At 38.9% G+C, this 16,962-nt stretch overlaps 1 protein-coding gene across 3 annotated transcripts in view; it reads right to left on the bottom strand.

The window, feature by feature from the left end:
• Positions 1-16,962, bottom strand: part of ect2 (epithelial cell transforming 2) — a 61,167-nt gene that overhangs the window by 31,891 nt on the left and 12,314 nt on the right. For 2 of the 3 annotated variants that reach the window (XM_088005104.1, XM_088005105.1), the window contains exons 4-15: positions 13,728-13,910; positions 10,604-10,693; positions 9,995-10,102; positions 9,158-9,231; positions 7,792-7,922; positions 6,494-6,609; positions 3,814-3,876; positions 3,479-3,704; positions 1,718-1,842; positions 623-742; positions 470-538; positions 213-323 (exon numbers count right to left, since the gene is read on the bottom strand). In XM_088005104.1, the coding sequence (XP_087861230.1) occupies positions 213-323; positions 470-538; positions 623-742; positions 1,718-1,842; positions 3,479-3,704; positions 3,814-3,876; positions 6,494-6,609; positions 7,792-7,922; positions 9,158-9,231; positions 9,995-10,102; positions 10,604-10,693; positions 13,728-13,910 (1,416 nt within the window). Of the gene's footprint in view, positions 1-212; positions 324-469; positions 539-622; positions 743-1,717; positions 1,843-3,199; positions 3,359-3,478; positions 3,705-3,813; positions 3,877-6,493; positions 6,610-7,791; positions 7,923-9,157; positions 9,232-9,994; positions 10,103-10,603; positions 10,694-13,727; positions 13,911-16,962 lie in introns of all 3 variants that reach the window. The other variant, XM_088005106.1, reaches the window with a different exon arrangement.

Genomic DNA, 16,962 nt, shown 5'->3' with positions numbered 1-16,962 from the left:
TCTCCTGTTTTATCTGAACTATTTCAATTACAGAGGGAAACCAGCAGAGAGCCAAGGAACCCAGATCTGAATATGAAGACTGAGAGCAGGACGTGCTCCCTCATCTCCAGAAGCACACAGCATTTAAAGACAAACGTCCTCAAAGCAACAGAAACATTTTCTCATTTAGTGGACCTGAACACAACAGGACTAAACCAAGTGAACAGACTCACCTTGAGGAAAGCATGGAAACGGGCCTTCTGTTTTTCACATCGAACAATGGTTTCTTTGCTCATCTCAAAGAAGTTTACAAATGGGGGATAGGCCTTCACCAACTCTTTAGACTGAGCAAAGAAAAAATATAAACAAGTATAAATTAAAAAAAAACCTCCTAGTACAGATTTATTGTGTCATAAACAACCAAATACCACTAGAAATATGTCAATATTTGGGTAAAAACATCATCTTACTATTAAAAATCTAAACTCACGTATTTGAGAATGATGTCTCCAACACTTCTGCCTTCTGACCAATCTGTGAGGAGCTCCTCAAGGTCATTCTGGAGAGCAAATATTTCATCAAACATTCAGAAATTCCACAATCACCCAGGAGACAGAAAATCTGGTTGACAATCAAAAACTACCTTTATTCTGGTGTGAACCTCATAGATTTCTGGGATGCTGCCAAAGATGGTCTTAATTTCCTCCTGGGCCAAGATGGGCCCACCGACCTGGCCCTCTTTTTCTAATGGATGCTTGAAAAGCTGCAGAGATTATCAGAGAGAAGAGCATGTTTACAGCTGGGAGAAAGCTCCAACTCCCCTTCTTCTGTGTTTCACATCATTCTACTGATTTTAACATTTAAGACAACCTGGAGAAACTCACTGACAGATCTGCCCACCAGCTCGCATCTGCATCTATAATGTTCACCCCACTGTTGACAAATTAGCAACTTTTTCACTATATTTAGCGACCTTCCAGACAAATAAATCAGTCATCAGGCTTTTAAAAGATTGATGAACAGCCAGGAGAATCACACAGAGTGAGAAGCAAAACTTCTGTTATGGGATTTTGTCTACACTTGACTTAAAGATTAGAGGTGAAATGTTCATTCAATGGTGCATTTTTTCATAAGCACAAATCACCCCTTGTTAAAATTATACATTTATTATAAATAGTACATATAAAAATTTACTTTAGTAAAGCAGAGCTCTGAGCTTTGCAAGCCTTTTCAGACTAATGTATTGAAACATGAGGTTGTTTTGACATCTTTCAGTTTAACTGATGTTGGAGTTCATTATGATAAATAAACTGAACATTCTTGGTAGGCAACCTGGAATTAAGTGCTAGCTTCCTGGAAGCTGGAATCGAACCTGCAACCTTCCAACATGGAATCTCAAGTAGAGTACTGTCCTCTGGTTATCTTAATCTGTTATTAATATTTAACTAATTATCTGAAAAATAATTTATGTGGGTTGAATAAAAATAACTGCAGGATACAATAATATTTGAAGGGAGAACTAAACTTTGCATCATGTACAAAATAATCAGGGATGAAGCTGAATTATTTCTCAAAAACATGAACAAAAACATAAGCAGTTTTTTTTTTAAGGATTCAGAGGAGAAAGGATCAGTCGTGTTCTTCTTCACTGGGTTGTCTGATGAGTACCATCCCCCCACCCTCCAGCTGGTAGCCAGTGTGTGAAAAAGAGTTGGAGCTGCTAACAGAGAACACCCACCTGCAGGACGGTGTTTAAGATGTCTACATAGTTGCTTTCGGTCTGATAGAGCTCCTTGGAGACCTGCCACCTGGCTGACTGCTTGGAAACCACCGGAGTTGAACTTTTGGAAGGTTTTGAACTCTCTGGAGGAAGACAGAATGGTTTTTTAACAGGACAGACTTCCAGATGTCTTGTAAACCCGTTTTAATTAACATAACTTCCAGGTTCCGCTTTAAACCTTGTAATATGAAAAGAATGATGGAGTGTTCATATAGCCAGGGAGATGCAGGAGAATCACTTTGGTGTTGACCGTTTCAGGACTCATTCAGCTTCTAACATAATACTCAGTAAAATCATGATGTATTTGATACTGATCAACAAGATAACCTGCTATTTTTGATAAATGTTTAGGATTTTTCTTTTAACTTGTTAATTTTCCCCTTTTATTCCTAATTTGTCTCATTTCATACTTTGTATGAATCTGCATGTTTTCATGTGTTTGCCACTTTGCCACCAATAACTCATAATTTCTCCACTGAGAACATATAAAAGATATTTCTATTAAAAAATGTAGTTATATCAGTGAGTATTGTAAGTTCAGTTTTCATTAATCAGTTTTTTTTTTTCTTTTTCTAAAACTGATTTAAACTGAATGTCACTGAGAAGGTGACCCAATGATACCTGCTTCATTCTAAGGGCTGAGGTTATCCTGAATCATCTTCGTAGTTATGCTGCTACAGGCTCAGGGTGCTTTCTTCTTCTTCCACTCTCCAGTTTGCATTGTTTGCTGTTACTTCAAATGTTAACTTTATGTTTTCCCTCAGTTATTTTTCTCTCCATGGAAGGTACATCTGGTCTGGCATTCCGTTTGGCTGTGATTCCTTCCTGGAGAAGGACATCGGCTGAGATAATGCTGCATCAATCAACGGTACTTCCTCTCCTGCTTTAACGTTTTACTATTCGTTAACATACAAAGTAATCCTACATTAGTTCATCTGTTTCTTTTTGTTTTTCTGCTCTGTCTTCTCAAACCTCCAGTTGGCCATGGCAGATGGCCACTTGTCTTGAGCTAGGTTCTGGTTCTGCTGGAGGTTTCTTCCTGTTAAAGGGGAGGTTTTCCTCTCCATTGTCACTACATGCATGCTTGTATGAAGGATTGTTGTACAGCAACAGTGATTATCTGCTGTTGTCACATGCTCGTCGTACTGATTAATAACCAGGATTAATTGATAAATGTGTGGTTGAACTTACATGACTTTTTGTAAAGTGTCTGATGACAATATTTGATCCCAATTGCTATGAAAATAAACTGAACTTAATACAAACACAGGTTCAGTCAAGAACTTTGTGGAAGTTGGATATTTAGTGGGGTTGCACAGTGGCGCAGTTGGTAGCACTGTTGCTACAAACTCCATTTGTTTTCTGGATAGTGATCTCTAAACGTGCTGTCACACATGGATGTTGGCTTATCACAGACCGAACCTGAAAACAGAAGCTAACCTGCACACATTCCTTGCTGCTGATCTTCAGAGGTTTGCTGACCAGCACTCCTGTGGGACCTTTTTCTCCTCCTTTCCCTGCCTGACCTAGACTTCCTTTCTCTGGTTTTCCTTCTTCTTATCCTAGCCCTGGTCACAGTACTGTCCTCTAATCTGTCTTCTGGAATAAAGACGGGTAGGTATGATTCTCTCATGACAGTGAAAAAATGTGTAGAGCTGTCTGAGTTATTTCATATTCTCCTCTGGGTGAGGAAAAGGAGCAGATTGGTGTCGTTCTCACCTGCTAATGCCTTGCAGGTTTCAGGGGTGTTGGAGATGTCCAGCAGAGAGCCAATAGACAGGGAGTGCTCTGCTGACGGCCTTTTACGTGGTGGTGGAAAGGGGGAGATCTCCGTTTCCTTGGTGAGCTGAGCAAGGGTGTCCCTGAGACGCCGGCGCTTGCGATTGGAAGTGGGAGTGGTGAGGGATAGCAGGGACACAGCTTTCTTCATCGTGGGACTGTCGTTCTGCAGTACAGCAGTACAGATCAGCAACTGGTTTGTCTACATCTGGTCATGCACTTTATTGTGGCTACAAGTTCTTTTCTACTGTGTGTGAGAGGTTAAACATACTCACCTTTTCATACAGGTACATGGACTCTCCAGCTCGAGCGTCCATCTGAATGCTTCCCCAGAACCACTTCAGCACAGAAATGGCCATTAACAATGTAGACATGAACAACCAGACCACAGTCCTCAGCCGATTACAAACAGGAAGGATGAACAGTTTGCACTACTGTGGTTTAACAACAGGATCCTGATAAGGTTTTAGTGAAGAAAAGAAGTTAATAAAGCTTTTTTTAAATATATGATAGAATCTTAAGGGACTTGGCAGAGGACTAGACATGAACAGATCTGGACTCTGTCCTGTTACTGAAAAATGTTTATAATGGGAATTGGAGACAATGTGCCCAATCCAGGCGCAGATCTATTCAGTCTAATTCTATGCTTTGTGCTCTGTACAACATCATGCTTATGTAGTTAACATTATATTTAGAATTCCTAATACCACTTCAAGAACCACTTGAAAGGTTTGTTGCAGTTTATTTTTACATATTTGACTGAGGTAGCCAGCCTAGTTTCAGTTTCTGTATTTGACATTGTCTGTTTATACTCCTAATTGCCCTTACTAAACAAATTAAAGTCATATTTTTACATGTTTGACCAAGCTTGTGAATCTCTTGGTGTATTTAAGTGTACTATACTGGTGCAGCATTATCAAATAAATTTGTAATTCAGTACATTAATGTTTGGGTTTAAAAAAAAGAAAGTCAATTCAGCTCTAGTTTTCTGAATGAGAGTACATTGGCCAATACTAAACCTCAGATATCAGTATCTGAAGTGAAAACAGTGAACTGGTGCATCCCTACAAAGAACCTGGTTTTGTATCATCTCCCTCAGTCGGTTTTCCCCTTTATGTATTTTTGTTAATAATTGTGGAGATGAAAAGTCAAAAATGATAAAGTCTCATGTATAAATGTAACAAATTGTTTTCAGGAGCTGAAATAGGCTGGCGACCTGTCCAAGGTGACCCTGCCTCTCACCCACTAACCGCTGAAGATAGGCACCAGCACTCCTCTTGCCCCCACAGGATAAGTGTGTAAGATAATGCGGGGTTTACCCCAGTGTATTATAAGCCTGGCAGCCCACCATGCTTTACTAGCCCCCCCGCCAAGCTAAGAGGGGGGGAGGTCTTAATTATTTTTAGGAAAATAATACAACAAAAACAAAAAAAAAACCTAATCTCTTATTTATTTTTTTTAAGCTGAATTTCAAGCGTCTCTGTTGCTCTGAGCATTTCACTGGTGGAGCAGTTTTATTCCTAAAGTATAGGTTATAATAGTCAGAACACCTGCCGCTGCTTTACCTCACTTTACCTCAGCGTAATCGCACACACCTCCTTTCACTCAAACTGGACACAGGCTGACCTGTATGGATATTTACATCAACTTACTGTGAGGAATTATGATCCTTTGGAGAACTCAAGGTAAGAGTTTAAACCCCGCCGCTTTAGTTCTAGTTGCGCAGCTCTATGTAAACCACAGGAATAACTTGTAGTGAATTCAGAGGTGCGTTGAGGGAACAAACAATTATATGCGGCGTTTACATCTCAACACACTGCCCAGTGTGTGGCTCTGTCTTCCCTGTAAAGTTTATCTATGAGTTCCTGGTTGGCCGGTGTATTAGTTAACGAACTAGCACTAACCATCATGCACGAAAGTTTTCTCGCCTGGTGAGAGTTTTCACGCTCTCCTCGTAGTGACGCATCACGCTGGTTTTATATTATTTTATCATTATTTTTAGTATTATTTTTAGTATTATTTTTCCGGTTACACAATGCATCAAACCATATCAAATGTGTTGTGTACGTAGTCAGCCAGAGTTAATACGTGCGGCAACCAGAACAGTTTCTGTGACCCTTATAAAAAACTCAAGACATGAAATGAAAGAGCTACTAAAGCCACATCAGCAGTATTGAATTAAATCTCCCGTTTGTTGCGCATCTCTGCATAGTGCAGCGGATTTAACTCATCATACAGGGCCAGTCCAAGACTGTATGAGGCCTGGAGCAGAATTTGATTTAGGGGCCTCTCTTGTTGCTAAAAACATCAGCACTTCTAACAGCTTCTGGAAGAAGGGGAGTACTTTAACTAGCCAACCTAAAAAGCAATACATTTAAAATGCAGTTTACTAATTTGTATTTGTGAACAAAAAAAAAGAGCATCAGATTGTTGCTATGGTAACAAAACAGTCTATGAAAACTGTTCTTTGAAGTTTTACAAAGTAAACTTGCCAGCTCCTTTAAATCTTACATCTAAATGCTCCTTATGGAGCCACTGACTTAATTTGGATTAAACAGAAGTGAAAATAATTTATATAAATTTTAATTATATTTTTTGGTTTGTTGTTTTTAAGACTAGTTGTGGGTTTAAATAGTGTTTCACTGGCGATGTTTGCCCATAACATATAATTACCCAGTAATATTTTTACATTTTCTGTCTCCTTAACATCTTTTAATACAAAAACATGGTGGACCGCCTCGACGCCCCAACAACAGGGCTTAGCAAGTTTTTGGGGGAAACCCTGTAATGGATAGATGGATGTTTTCAGCAAATGTTGTATTGCAGTGAGTTTCAAAGTCAAACTAAATACGCAATTCGTTGATTACTGTAGATTCTCTGCAGTAGACTGAGTAGTAAATTTTTACTAAATTAGACTTTCCATTGAAGTAATACACAGAAACATTAAGAGCTCACCTCCTGTTTGACCACAAAGAGTTTTTGGGAGGGAGACACTGGCAGATCCTTCACAGAGTTCTCCTCCACCACCAAGTGTGTACATTGGTCATCTCCAACCTCAGCATATTGGCCACCTGTCACACACCACAGAAATCCATCCATCAGAGTGAAGGACGAACCTCTAAAGCAGGGGTCCCCAAACTACGGCCCACGGGCCGGATCCGGCCCGCCTCCACATTTGGTCCGGTCCCCTGAACAATACCAGAGAGCATTCAGATTTTTTTTTATTTATTGTATTTTCAGGTTTATATGTGGATTTTTCTTCAACCACCAGGGGACTCTTTAGCAGGAAGTGTGTCCTGTAAATTGCTGCCATCTGTTGGACTTTTAGGGAACTGCTTGACTTTTATGTTATTTAATCAGTACGGTTGTTTGCTAGCGGTAGAGCAGATGAACACACGTCTGTTATGAACGCCGCATTCCAGGTCGAGTTCTTCGAAGCAATGCCTGTAAGTAGCAGTTTATAGCCTACTTCAAAACGAGCCTTTATGTTAACATATGAGAAATTAATATGTTAAAGTTACATTCCCTCAATGGAATATATACTAGTCAGTCCCAGCGATCGTTTCACTCATGGGTTTTGCCCATGAGTGGGCAAAACCCTGGGTAAAAATAAATCGAGAAATTTTTATATTGACTGCCCCTAGTAATCTGGAGAACTTCAGTTTTCTGGAGCAAGTCAGCAGCATTTTGTGTCATTTTCCTTTTTGCTTCTTTCTTCTGTGTTTGCAGCATTTTTCTGGTGCATTTGTTCTTTATTTTTTGTGTTTTGTAGTTTGCATCATTCACATGTTTACAGCTTATTTTGCCATTTGCTTGGCTCTAGTTATTATGAAAGTCAGCTTCTAAAATATCATACTTTAGACTTTGTGGTGAAGATATCGTGTGAATTGTGGAGAACTGGTCATGCTGAGGTGTAGCTGACTTCACTGTCAGAAACACACAACTCTGTAGTTCCTGAGTAAACCATAATGTTGTGATACCATGTGGCAAAAAAAAAAAAAACGTTCCCTAAGACATTTTCCAAAACAGAAGATGGTTCTGAGATGATTTTTACTTTATCCAGTAGCACACAGTACTTCATCTGAGAAAATACTTAAACAATAATATCTTCGGTGACATACTATATTGTTTGAGTAACCCATTAAAATAAATAAATAAATAAAATAAATACATTTCAAGTACAACTTTGCTAAATGTAAGAAAGTAAAATTTACAGGAGAAAAAAATAGCTCCATATGAATTAAATCACTAACCATGTTTAAAAGTCCTCTCCTCCATGTTGACCTTCTCTTCCTCAGAAAACCCCAAAAAACTGAGGATGCAGTTCTGGAAGGGAGGGACTTTGAACTCTGTTCGGAACTCCTCATCATTCGCATGAAAATGGCTTAATGAAAAAGAATGAGAGAAACAAGGTTGCTCAGGAATGTCTGTGAAACACATTTTCAGCATTTGAAGAAATTGTGGGGCAGCAAAGTAAAGACTTCATGTTTTACATGCTATGTTGCATCAATCCAGAACCTTCCATATGTGCCAATACGCAGATCATGTGTAAACAAGCGGGTTTGCACAAAATCTTTATTTTGTGTTTATTTCAATCCTATGCTGATGTTTTATATTAGCAAGCAATATATGGGCACTAACGACAGTACTGGCAGATATTAGTAATTTTTTACGACAATGATGTTCATCTGATAAATAAAACTCAATATTGAAATTATATATATTACCATTTTGTTGATTGTTTCTGGATGGGGGAGATAGTCACGTGGTATTTGTTTGGTCATGTGTCAGTGATACAAAGGATTGTGGGGTGTTTAACTGAAGCGGAGAAGAATTGGGGAAATCAGCATCGTGTGGTTGTTTTTTTTGCAAAGTGTCAAAAGAGTAGGGAAATATAATATCAGTAAAAATCAATTAGTGGCCATTACATCATTATTAATGTCCTCTTTTGGCCCAAATGTTCATAATGGTGCATATCTACTTTATATTGTGGTGTTAAGCTCAAAAGAAACCGGTTTACTCTGGTGTGGTTATATTCATACAGTAGTCTTTTCATCTGCTTTCAGGATTTTTAGGTTTATTTAGAGCCTGGCCATTGCCTTCCTGTGCAACTCCGCTTGAAAAAAAATTCTCGCTTCCAGCACATTCTAGGCTTTCTCCTCTTTACTTTGATTGTCTCCTGTAGATTTTTGACCAGACCAATCAGCAAACAGAAGGAGAAGCTGTGAATGATGATGTTGATTTTCTGTCCTGTTTTAGAATTGAAGTCTGCCTGTAATTTCAGCAATGGCAGCAGAGGAAGAGAACAAAGATGTTCAGTCCATGATTGTCACTCATCCAAATACTGCTCACCTTGCTCAGATCAGCACTTCCCTCTTCACAATGGAGAATGGATGTTTACAGAGCAGGACATTTCCGGTAAGCTTCATAACATCAAACTGACACATTACATCTCCAGCAAACATTAGTAAGTGGGTAAAATTTAAAAGTTCCACGCAGTCCTCGGCTCCAGGAAGCAATTGTTTCTCAACAGTCAAGAGCCCAGACAAAGCAGATAGTGTAGGATAAGTTGCTGGTTTTTACCAGGCTAGTGGTAATAAAGCATGATGTTTTACTCACACATGGTCTCTTTTTTCCCATGCCTTCTGTATCCAAGATGGAGAAAGAATGGGAGTTCCCATACAAACCGCCAGCTGAGACAGAAAGAGAAGAAAAAACCCATAAGCTACTGGTGTAGCTCATTATTACAGCTTCTGGTTCTGTTTCATTCAGCATAAACACAACAACTTTCTCCTCCAGGTGCAAAACAATAAGAAGAATAAAAACAATTTCTGGAGATAAATTATGGTTCATTTGTCTTCAGAGGACTTCACTAACTACCTTAAGTACTATATGTGATGCACTGATAACTATGTAATGACTGATGTCTAATAACAGCACCATATAAAGAAGTACCCATCAAAATAAAAGTCTGGTGATGTCAAGAAAGTGTCAAATATACTGAAGGAAAAAACAGACCTAAAGACCATTACTCTAAAGTCCTGGCAAGTCTTGAAATATTTTTGAGGAAGCTAAGGCCTCAACTACACTGCTGTGGGTAATTTTTAAAAAAAAGTTCCTATTTGTCAAGTCTGAACAGAAAGAACAATAAATATTCTAAATCTGTAGTTCAGAATTCTTGGGGTTGTTTTCTCAGATATGGATGTGTAAAGGACAGAGTGCTAAACATTTTCCACATTCTTCCATCTTGGTGGCGAGTTCCAAGTAACATTTCATATTTCCATAAACATTTTTAACTACAGCAAACTAAACCCAGAAATGTCCGATTCCTGATGGGATTCACACAAAAAATGTCTACTTTGTGTCTTCCACAACAAACTGAACACACATTATTATACACACATATACATGCCGGACACAAACATGATGATATAAAATATATAGGAATGTACAGACCCTGTATTTCTCTCCATGAGTGGAGTAAGCAACAAGATGAGTGACCTTGGCACTGAAGTCTTTCCGGATTGTTCCACCCATGTGATGAACCAAATTCACCAAGCTTTTCTGCAAGGCAACCTTGAACATTAATATCAGGAAATGAAATATTCAAACTGATTAATACTCTACATACACAGAACTAGAACTTCGGGGAGCAACGATAAACTGGCCGACCAGTCAGCCCCAATTTTGGGAGATCGGTGATTGGCTTAGACATGAGAAGCTGATCTTATCTGCCTCCACAAAGGCCTTAAAAATCAGCCACTGTCCATTCTACCTCCCTCTCCCTGCTTCCTGTCTGCGTGTGGCCTGGTGGCCCACACTAGTCACCCCATTGTTGCGAACTTAACAACTTTGTCGCTTAGTAACTTTTCAGACAAAAAAATAAATAAAATAATAACAGCAGGTCAAATTTTTTTAAAGACTGGTGATCAGCCAGAAAGCTGCAATCGGTGCACCTCTACCTGCTGTGGCCAGAGATTTGATGGCAGAAGCAGACAAAGTTTATGGTTTCTACACATGATAAACTGCAACTAAACCTTTTTTGATGCACATAATTATTCTCACCATTTCCTCCTTGTTCCTGAAGCCAGTTAAACACAGTGACAGGTTCAGCATGGCAGTGCAGTAAAGAGGACGGCATGAAAAATGGAGCGGCTGCGGAGAAAGGACTAAAAGTCAGACATTGAACATGAATCATTCCTGCAGGAGTTAACAGTTCTGACCAGTGTTGTGGTACTCGAGATCGGTCTTGGTCTCGAGTCCGGTCTTAAGACCATTTTCTGATGGTCTCGGTCTCGTCTCGGACTCGACCGCATTTGGTCTCGGTCTTGTCTCGGTCTCGGGCGCTGAGGACTCGGCATTTTATTTCAAGACCAGTCGAGACCGCAACTGTGAAAATATTACTAAACGTGCAGCATACTGTCCACTTTATTTGTTAACATCTTTGTTTTCAGTGGATGCAAAACGCACCAATTAAAATCCAAGCAACTACGTGTTTCTCCCCCCTTCCCCTCCCCTCCTTTAACTCGCGCGCGGCGCTCCAGAACATGCACAGTGGTTTTCTCTCAGCGGCAGAAAATGTTTGTCTAATCGTCAGTAATATAATAGCGCTGCATAAATAGTAAGAAATCCGATGGCCACAGCTAACTCAGCAGCTTTCACAGACGGTGGAGACAACGTCTAACTATTTTCGTCACTTAGAAAAGTAGCTCAAAGAAGGTAAGCTCCGTTAACGTGATGTTAGCAAAGCTAGCTGTACAGAGACACATAAGAATTTGTGATGAAAAAAAGTCACTCACTGTCTGAGTTATTGTGCGGAGATGTTGACTGACTTGTCGCATATATGGGACAACGCTATGTCCAAAAGTCTGCAATATACTGATGTGACATTCAGAAACAGTCGATTCTTCTCCACGGCTCTTTATTTATTAGATAGGACTGGAGTGTCACTCACTGAGAGCCGTTGTTTAATAGCATACATGCAGTGAGTACCATGCCTCCGCATGCGCATTAAGAAGTCCGACCGTCAGAGGAGTTGTCAGTTCACCATATGCAGCAAGTTATGACGAAAATAAGTCATTAAACTGTTTTCAATGATAACTATATAGATATAGTTGTTGTCTAGCTACCTTTATTTTATTATCTAAATATCAACTATCCTGCCATTCGAACGCGGGAACGAGGTCAGTTTCCATGTTGTCATGGTTTCAAAGTGTATTTAAAGCAGGTCTGGCTGCAGCTGGAGTCAGCTACAACACACGCCCGTGTAAAACTCACTTAACCGCTAAGTCAGGATGCCATACAACTGTTAATAACAGATCTACGTCATGATTCTATGTTCCTAGCATACATGCAGTGAGTACCATGCCAGCGCATGCGCCTTAAGAAGTCCGACCGTCAGTGGAGTTGTCAGTTCAGCATATGCAACAAGTTATGACGAAAATAAGTCATTAAATTGTTTAGAATATGACAGAATATGATAACATATTCTAAACAATTTAATGACTTTAATGACAGAATATGATAACTAGATAGATATACATGCGCTGTCATGGTTTCAAAGTGTATTTAAAGCAGGTCTGGCTGCAGCTGGATGCCATACAACTGTTAATAGCCAAGTGTATGATGATCTACATCATGATTCTATGTTGCTGATTAAATAAAATCATATGGTAATGACAGCGTATGCATGTCTGAGCTAAGCGTACGACTATCTGACAACGTATGCTGATCTGACAGAACACCGTGAGTTCGTGCTAAGCGTATGACGATCTGACCTGACAGAACACCCGTTCTTTGTTCTTGTAATGCTCTGTGTACACTGCATCATTATTTAATTTAATTATGTACGTTGATATTTAAATTAACAAATAACTAAAACACAAGAACGAAAGAGCACGCAGAGCATGCACATTGCTCTTTGATTGTTTTTGTTCAAAGTGGCAGCTGTAATGTCTGCCATGGTGTCAGACTACCTGGCTTCATGTACTGGGATAGAGAGTGAAAACAGTCACGATGAGCGCCTTCTGTTTGGTTACTTCTTGCTTGTTGCTCCTTGGTCAGTGTTCATAGTTGAGCGTTATTTACCATCAGGGCATTGCCTCAATTGCTATGTTTAATGGTGCAGACAGTGGTGGTTTCTTATATGAGCAATATGGGCAAATTCCCAAGGTGTTATGTTTTTAGGGATGGCACAAGACCATCACACATTTTAGCACAAAAATGGAATATTTAATATTGGTAAAATGTATTAAGTATTTAATATCTAGGTGTTTTTATGGGAATATGGATCTTTCAGATTATTCTGAGAAGCAATTTCGATCATATTTTACATTTTATTGTGTCATGTAGCGCGGGCTGCTGGTCTTGGTCTTGACTCGGTCTCGACTTTCCTCGGTCTTGGTCTTGACTTGGTCTTGGACCCTAAAAGTTTTGGTCTTGTCTCGATACACTCTGGTCTTGGTCTTGTCTTGGTCTCGGGTTAGGTGGTCTTGAACACAACACTGGTTCTGACATTAAATGGTTATATGATGACCCTAAAGTCTTTATCAGGAAAAAACAATAAAAAGAAAAGCTTCACACTCAACTTTCTGAAGCTCTGACTACTGAAGAGTAAATGTTGCTATAAGTTTATGGTGGATATTTCAATAGCGGTCAGTCTTTAATTATGAAACCTGGAAAAACAGACACTTTGTGATAGAGAAAGAATGGATAAGGAAAGAAATGAATAAATGAAAAAAAGATGAAAGGGAAAAGAAAGGAAAGATCAGATACATGAAAGGATGAAGAAAACGAGAGGATAAGATGACAGATAAGGGGAAGGACAGGGAAAGAAAGGAAAAAGAAGGAAGGAAGGAAAGGACATCAGGGACAAAAACAAAGACTGAAGGTAAAAAATGAAGAATCGGGTAAAGGAAAGGAGGACGAATACAAAGAAATGCAAGACAAAAAATGAGAAATTTTAAAAAGTAAGCACAAAAAGGAGGAAGAAACAAAGATAGCAGGATTTAAAGTATAGAAATGCAAAAATGTTTTTGCTTTTTTCAAAACTTATTCAGCCCTGGAAAATGTTGAAAAAAATCCAGTTTTCCAGACTCTGTAGGATCCCTAAACTAATCAAGTACAAATTCTCCCAGCTTATTTTCCAAATCCAGCATAAAATAAAACCTGGTGTTGATAAAATACTCACCTCTTCCTTAGCAGCGCAGTGTAGCACAACAGGAGGCCCAATGATGCGGTTCTCGTGTTTGTAGAGGTAGGTGTAGTCAGGGGAGCTGAAGTCTGTGAGGACAAACACCGTCTCAAAGTCTGTGTTGTCTCCATCTGCAAACCCCTGGACGTTATCCGTCTTTATGAACGGTGTGTTGATATCCTGAACAGGAGGAATTGTATGCAGAGATCAGAGCACAAAAAAGACACTAACAAAAAAATAAAAAAATTAAAAAAAACAGTTTTGAGCCTTGTTGACCATGTTAGTCAGGCTTTTCTTTTATGTCATGTACTTGTCAATATCCATTGTATTAATAATATGACAAAAAAAACTAATGAAATTATTAAACCCTTTCATTAATTAGATCATTTATTTAATGTCAACAAAGCTCAATAAAAACAAATGGAGCATCAAACAGCAGATTCTGGACATGTACACAGAAAGCATGACCTTTTCCTCCCTGCATTAGAAGCACTGGATCACTGCATGCCAGTTCAGCTGCTCTAACACAGGATTTCAATAAACAATTTCATTAGGTTTTGAAATGCTTCCCCCACCTTCCCAGATCTTTAATCCATCAAGGAAAACAGGAATAATAGTCTCCAGTGCACAATTATTCAGTTTTATATACTGGATAGCATTCAGCACTGGTGAAAACAATCAATTGCAACCGTGAAAATGAGAGTGTCGAGTTACAGCTGAGCTGTTTAAATCAATGGTCTCATACTAACTGCCAGGCTGAGTTAGCCTCCAGCATGGTGAACGGGAGGAAAAGCTTCATGCTGCCAAACTGCTAACCTGGTTAGAAAATAAACTGGGACATTAAACAATATATATTCCACAAGGCAACAGAGAATGGAGGAAAATTATAGGAAGCTATGAACTGGCAACAGTTATTACATTGTTACAGTCAACACCAACATATTAGAGTTGCAGAACACAATTGAAAAAAAAACACCATTATGTGTTTTACCCCTGCAACACAAGTTTTGTAACAAATAAGAACAAAAACTGATAGGAAAAGCTTGTTAACTGGAGCCATTTTCAAAATATTTGATGTCAAAAGTAAAAATAATAAAATTGCAATGTTCATTCTTAAGCTGACTCAAAGAAAGGCTAAAACACTTAAAAGCAGAAAACAACTTTAGCCAATGAAACTAAAAAATCAAATCGGAATAGATAAAAGTCATTACTTTTTTTTAATAGTCAAAGTATTGACTAACACAATGGCCGGCAACCCAAAATGTTGAAAGAGCCATATTGGAGCAAAAAAACTAATCTGTCTGGAACGGCAAAAAAATTAAAAGCCTTATATAAGGCTTATACTGAAGGCAAAACAGGCTTCAAGTGTTTATATTAGCCTATTATCAAAATGACTAAGTATATAAATAATTAGCATTCATGATTAAATGTTTATATTTCCTGCAGTGTGTCCTGGAAGGAATGATGCACCACGTGACTACTCTGTTGTACGATGGTGCTTTAAGTTTACCTTCCGTTACAATATTAATGTATTATGTTTCGTTGCATTGATAAAATTAAATAAATGCAATAAAGAAATCAGATTTTTGATGTCACTTTTATCATGAAGATCGACATGGAAAGGGTAATTTTTTTTTCCCTTTTGGAACTCGAAAAAAACTGTGCAAATGCCAAGCACGTCAGTGCAAGGGTAAAACATAGCAGCATCCTCTTCTCTTTCGACACGCTACCAACGCAGCCATCCTCGGACCTGAGGATGTTAAACACAATAATATTGCTAAGTGTCATTCTACATATACACTGACAAAGATCACTAATCAATTTATAAAAACAACCACTTTGTTACTAAATGTGCCTATGGCAGGATTGTGTCCTACGTATTTAATGTGACTTCTGTTTACAGACATCACTGGACAGTTTCTCAACATCGGGCATGTAAGATGCAACTTTAATCTTGACACGGCTGTTAATGTAGCATGTTTTCCCTGGAAATGTCTTTCCACATGACCATATTTTTCGGACTATAAGCCACTACTTTTCCCCCACGCTTTGAACCATGCGGCTCATAGCCTGGTGCGGCTTATTTATGTACGTTTCCAGTTTTTGTTTTTGTTTTTTTAATTCCAAAAACAATTGTAGGGGCGGCTTATAGTAAGGTGTTGCGCTATAGTTCAGAAAGTACAGTACTCTTTTTGTTATTTGATAACTTCTCGCTACAGATCAAACGTTCAGGTAATCTTTCCGCATTGGCAATGAATGCAAATAATTCGGTCCAAGAATTGTAGAATTTCTCCTCGGCTATTTTCCTCTTTTCCCCTTTGCTATCCATGGCTGTAATGAAGAGAGCTTCATTACTGGGTCTATTTTTACTTAAGTCAATGTATAGCACTTTACAAGCACTTTATTTAGCACTGCACTTTAAGCAGAGATTTGCACATAACAATTTGCACACGAGAAGTTTTAATTGTATTTATTGAATATTTTAGTAATTAGCATGTAGCCTTTTGTTCTGGGCTCTGCACAGCTGCTCCTCGTTGGAAAGTGAGGTGGTTGCCTGTGGAGGGAGGATAATTGTTACTCAGAGCAATGAGCTACTGGTGGGTAAAACTGAGCAAATGTTTGTGCATAATCTGTTAGGTGTGGAGTGCTGATATTAAGTGACTCACCCGTCTTTTCTGTGTCCTCTCCAGGGTGTTTGGACAAATACAACCCCGGGGGTCCAGACACCATTTATAGGTTCCAGGAGAGGCCATTGAAAAGTGTGGGGAGATAATTGTTTATGGGTTTTTTGTGGTGTTTCATTTGGTGTAAGATGAAATATAAAATAGTTATAAAAAGTAAATTTAAATGTTTATATTTAATAAAGTGTAGTTTATTTAAATAGGTGGAGATTTGTTAAGCGAGATCCCCCTGTGAATTGGAGGTGGTTGGGTCCAACACAGCTGAGACTATTTAAGCCTGTAGTTTCACCTGTGTGAGGATTGATTGTTATTGAGGGTGTGTGTTGATGCTGTGAGGAGAATAAACCAACTGCTGTTTCCACCTTACTCTACCTCTCATAATCTTCTGCACCGTAAAATCCAACCGCAAACGGCCGCCTTGTTACAATGGCCCACCACAGCCCCCTTCCTCACACCCCACCCAGCTGAAAGAAACGTGTCACAGGCTATGACGCAAATCTTTGTTGACAGAAATGTTGAAATTTTATATTTATTCTACACATTTTTATAGC

Source organism: Poecilia mexicana, unplaced genomic scaffold (genome assembly GCF_051168715.1).
Source record: "Poecilia mexicana isolate PSO_F unplaced genomic scaffold, ASM5116871v1 scaffold_4, whole genome shotgun sequence".
NCBI classification, from domain to species: Eukaryota; Metazoa; Chordata; class Actinopteri; order Cyprinodontiformes; family Poeciliidae; genus Poecilia; species Poecilia mexicana.
The sequence above is the reverse complement of the archived record's forward strand: the minus strand, read 5'-3'. Positions and strand labels throughout refer to the sequence as shown.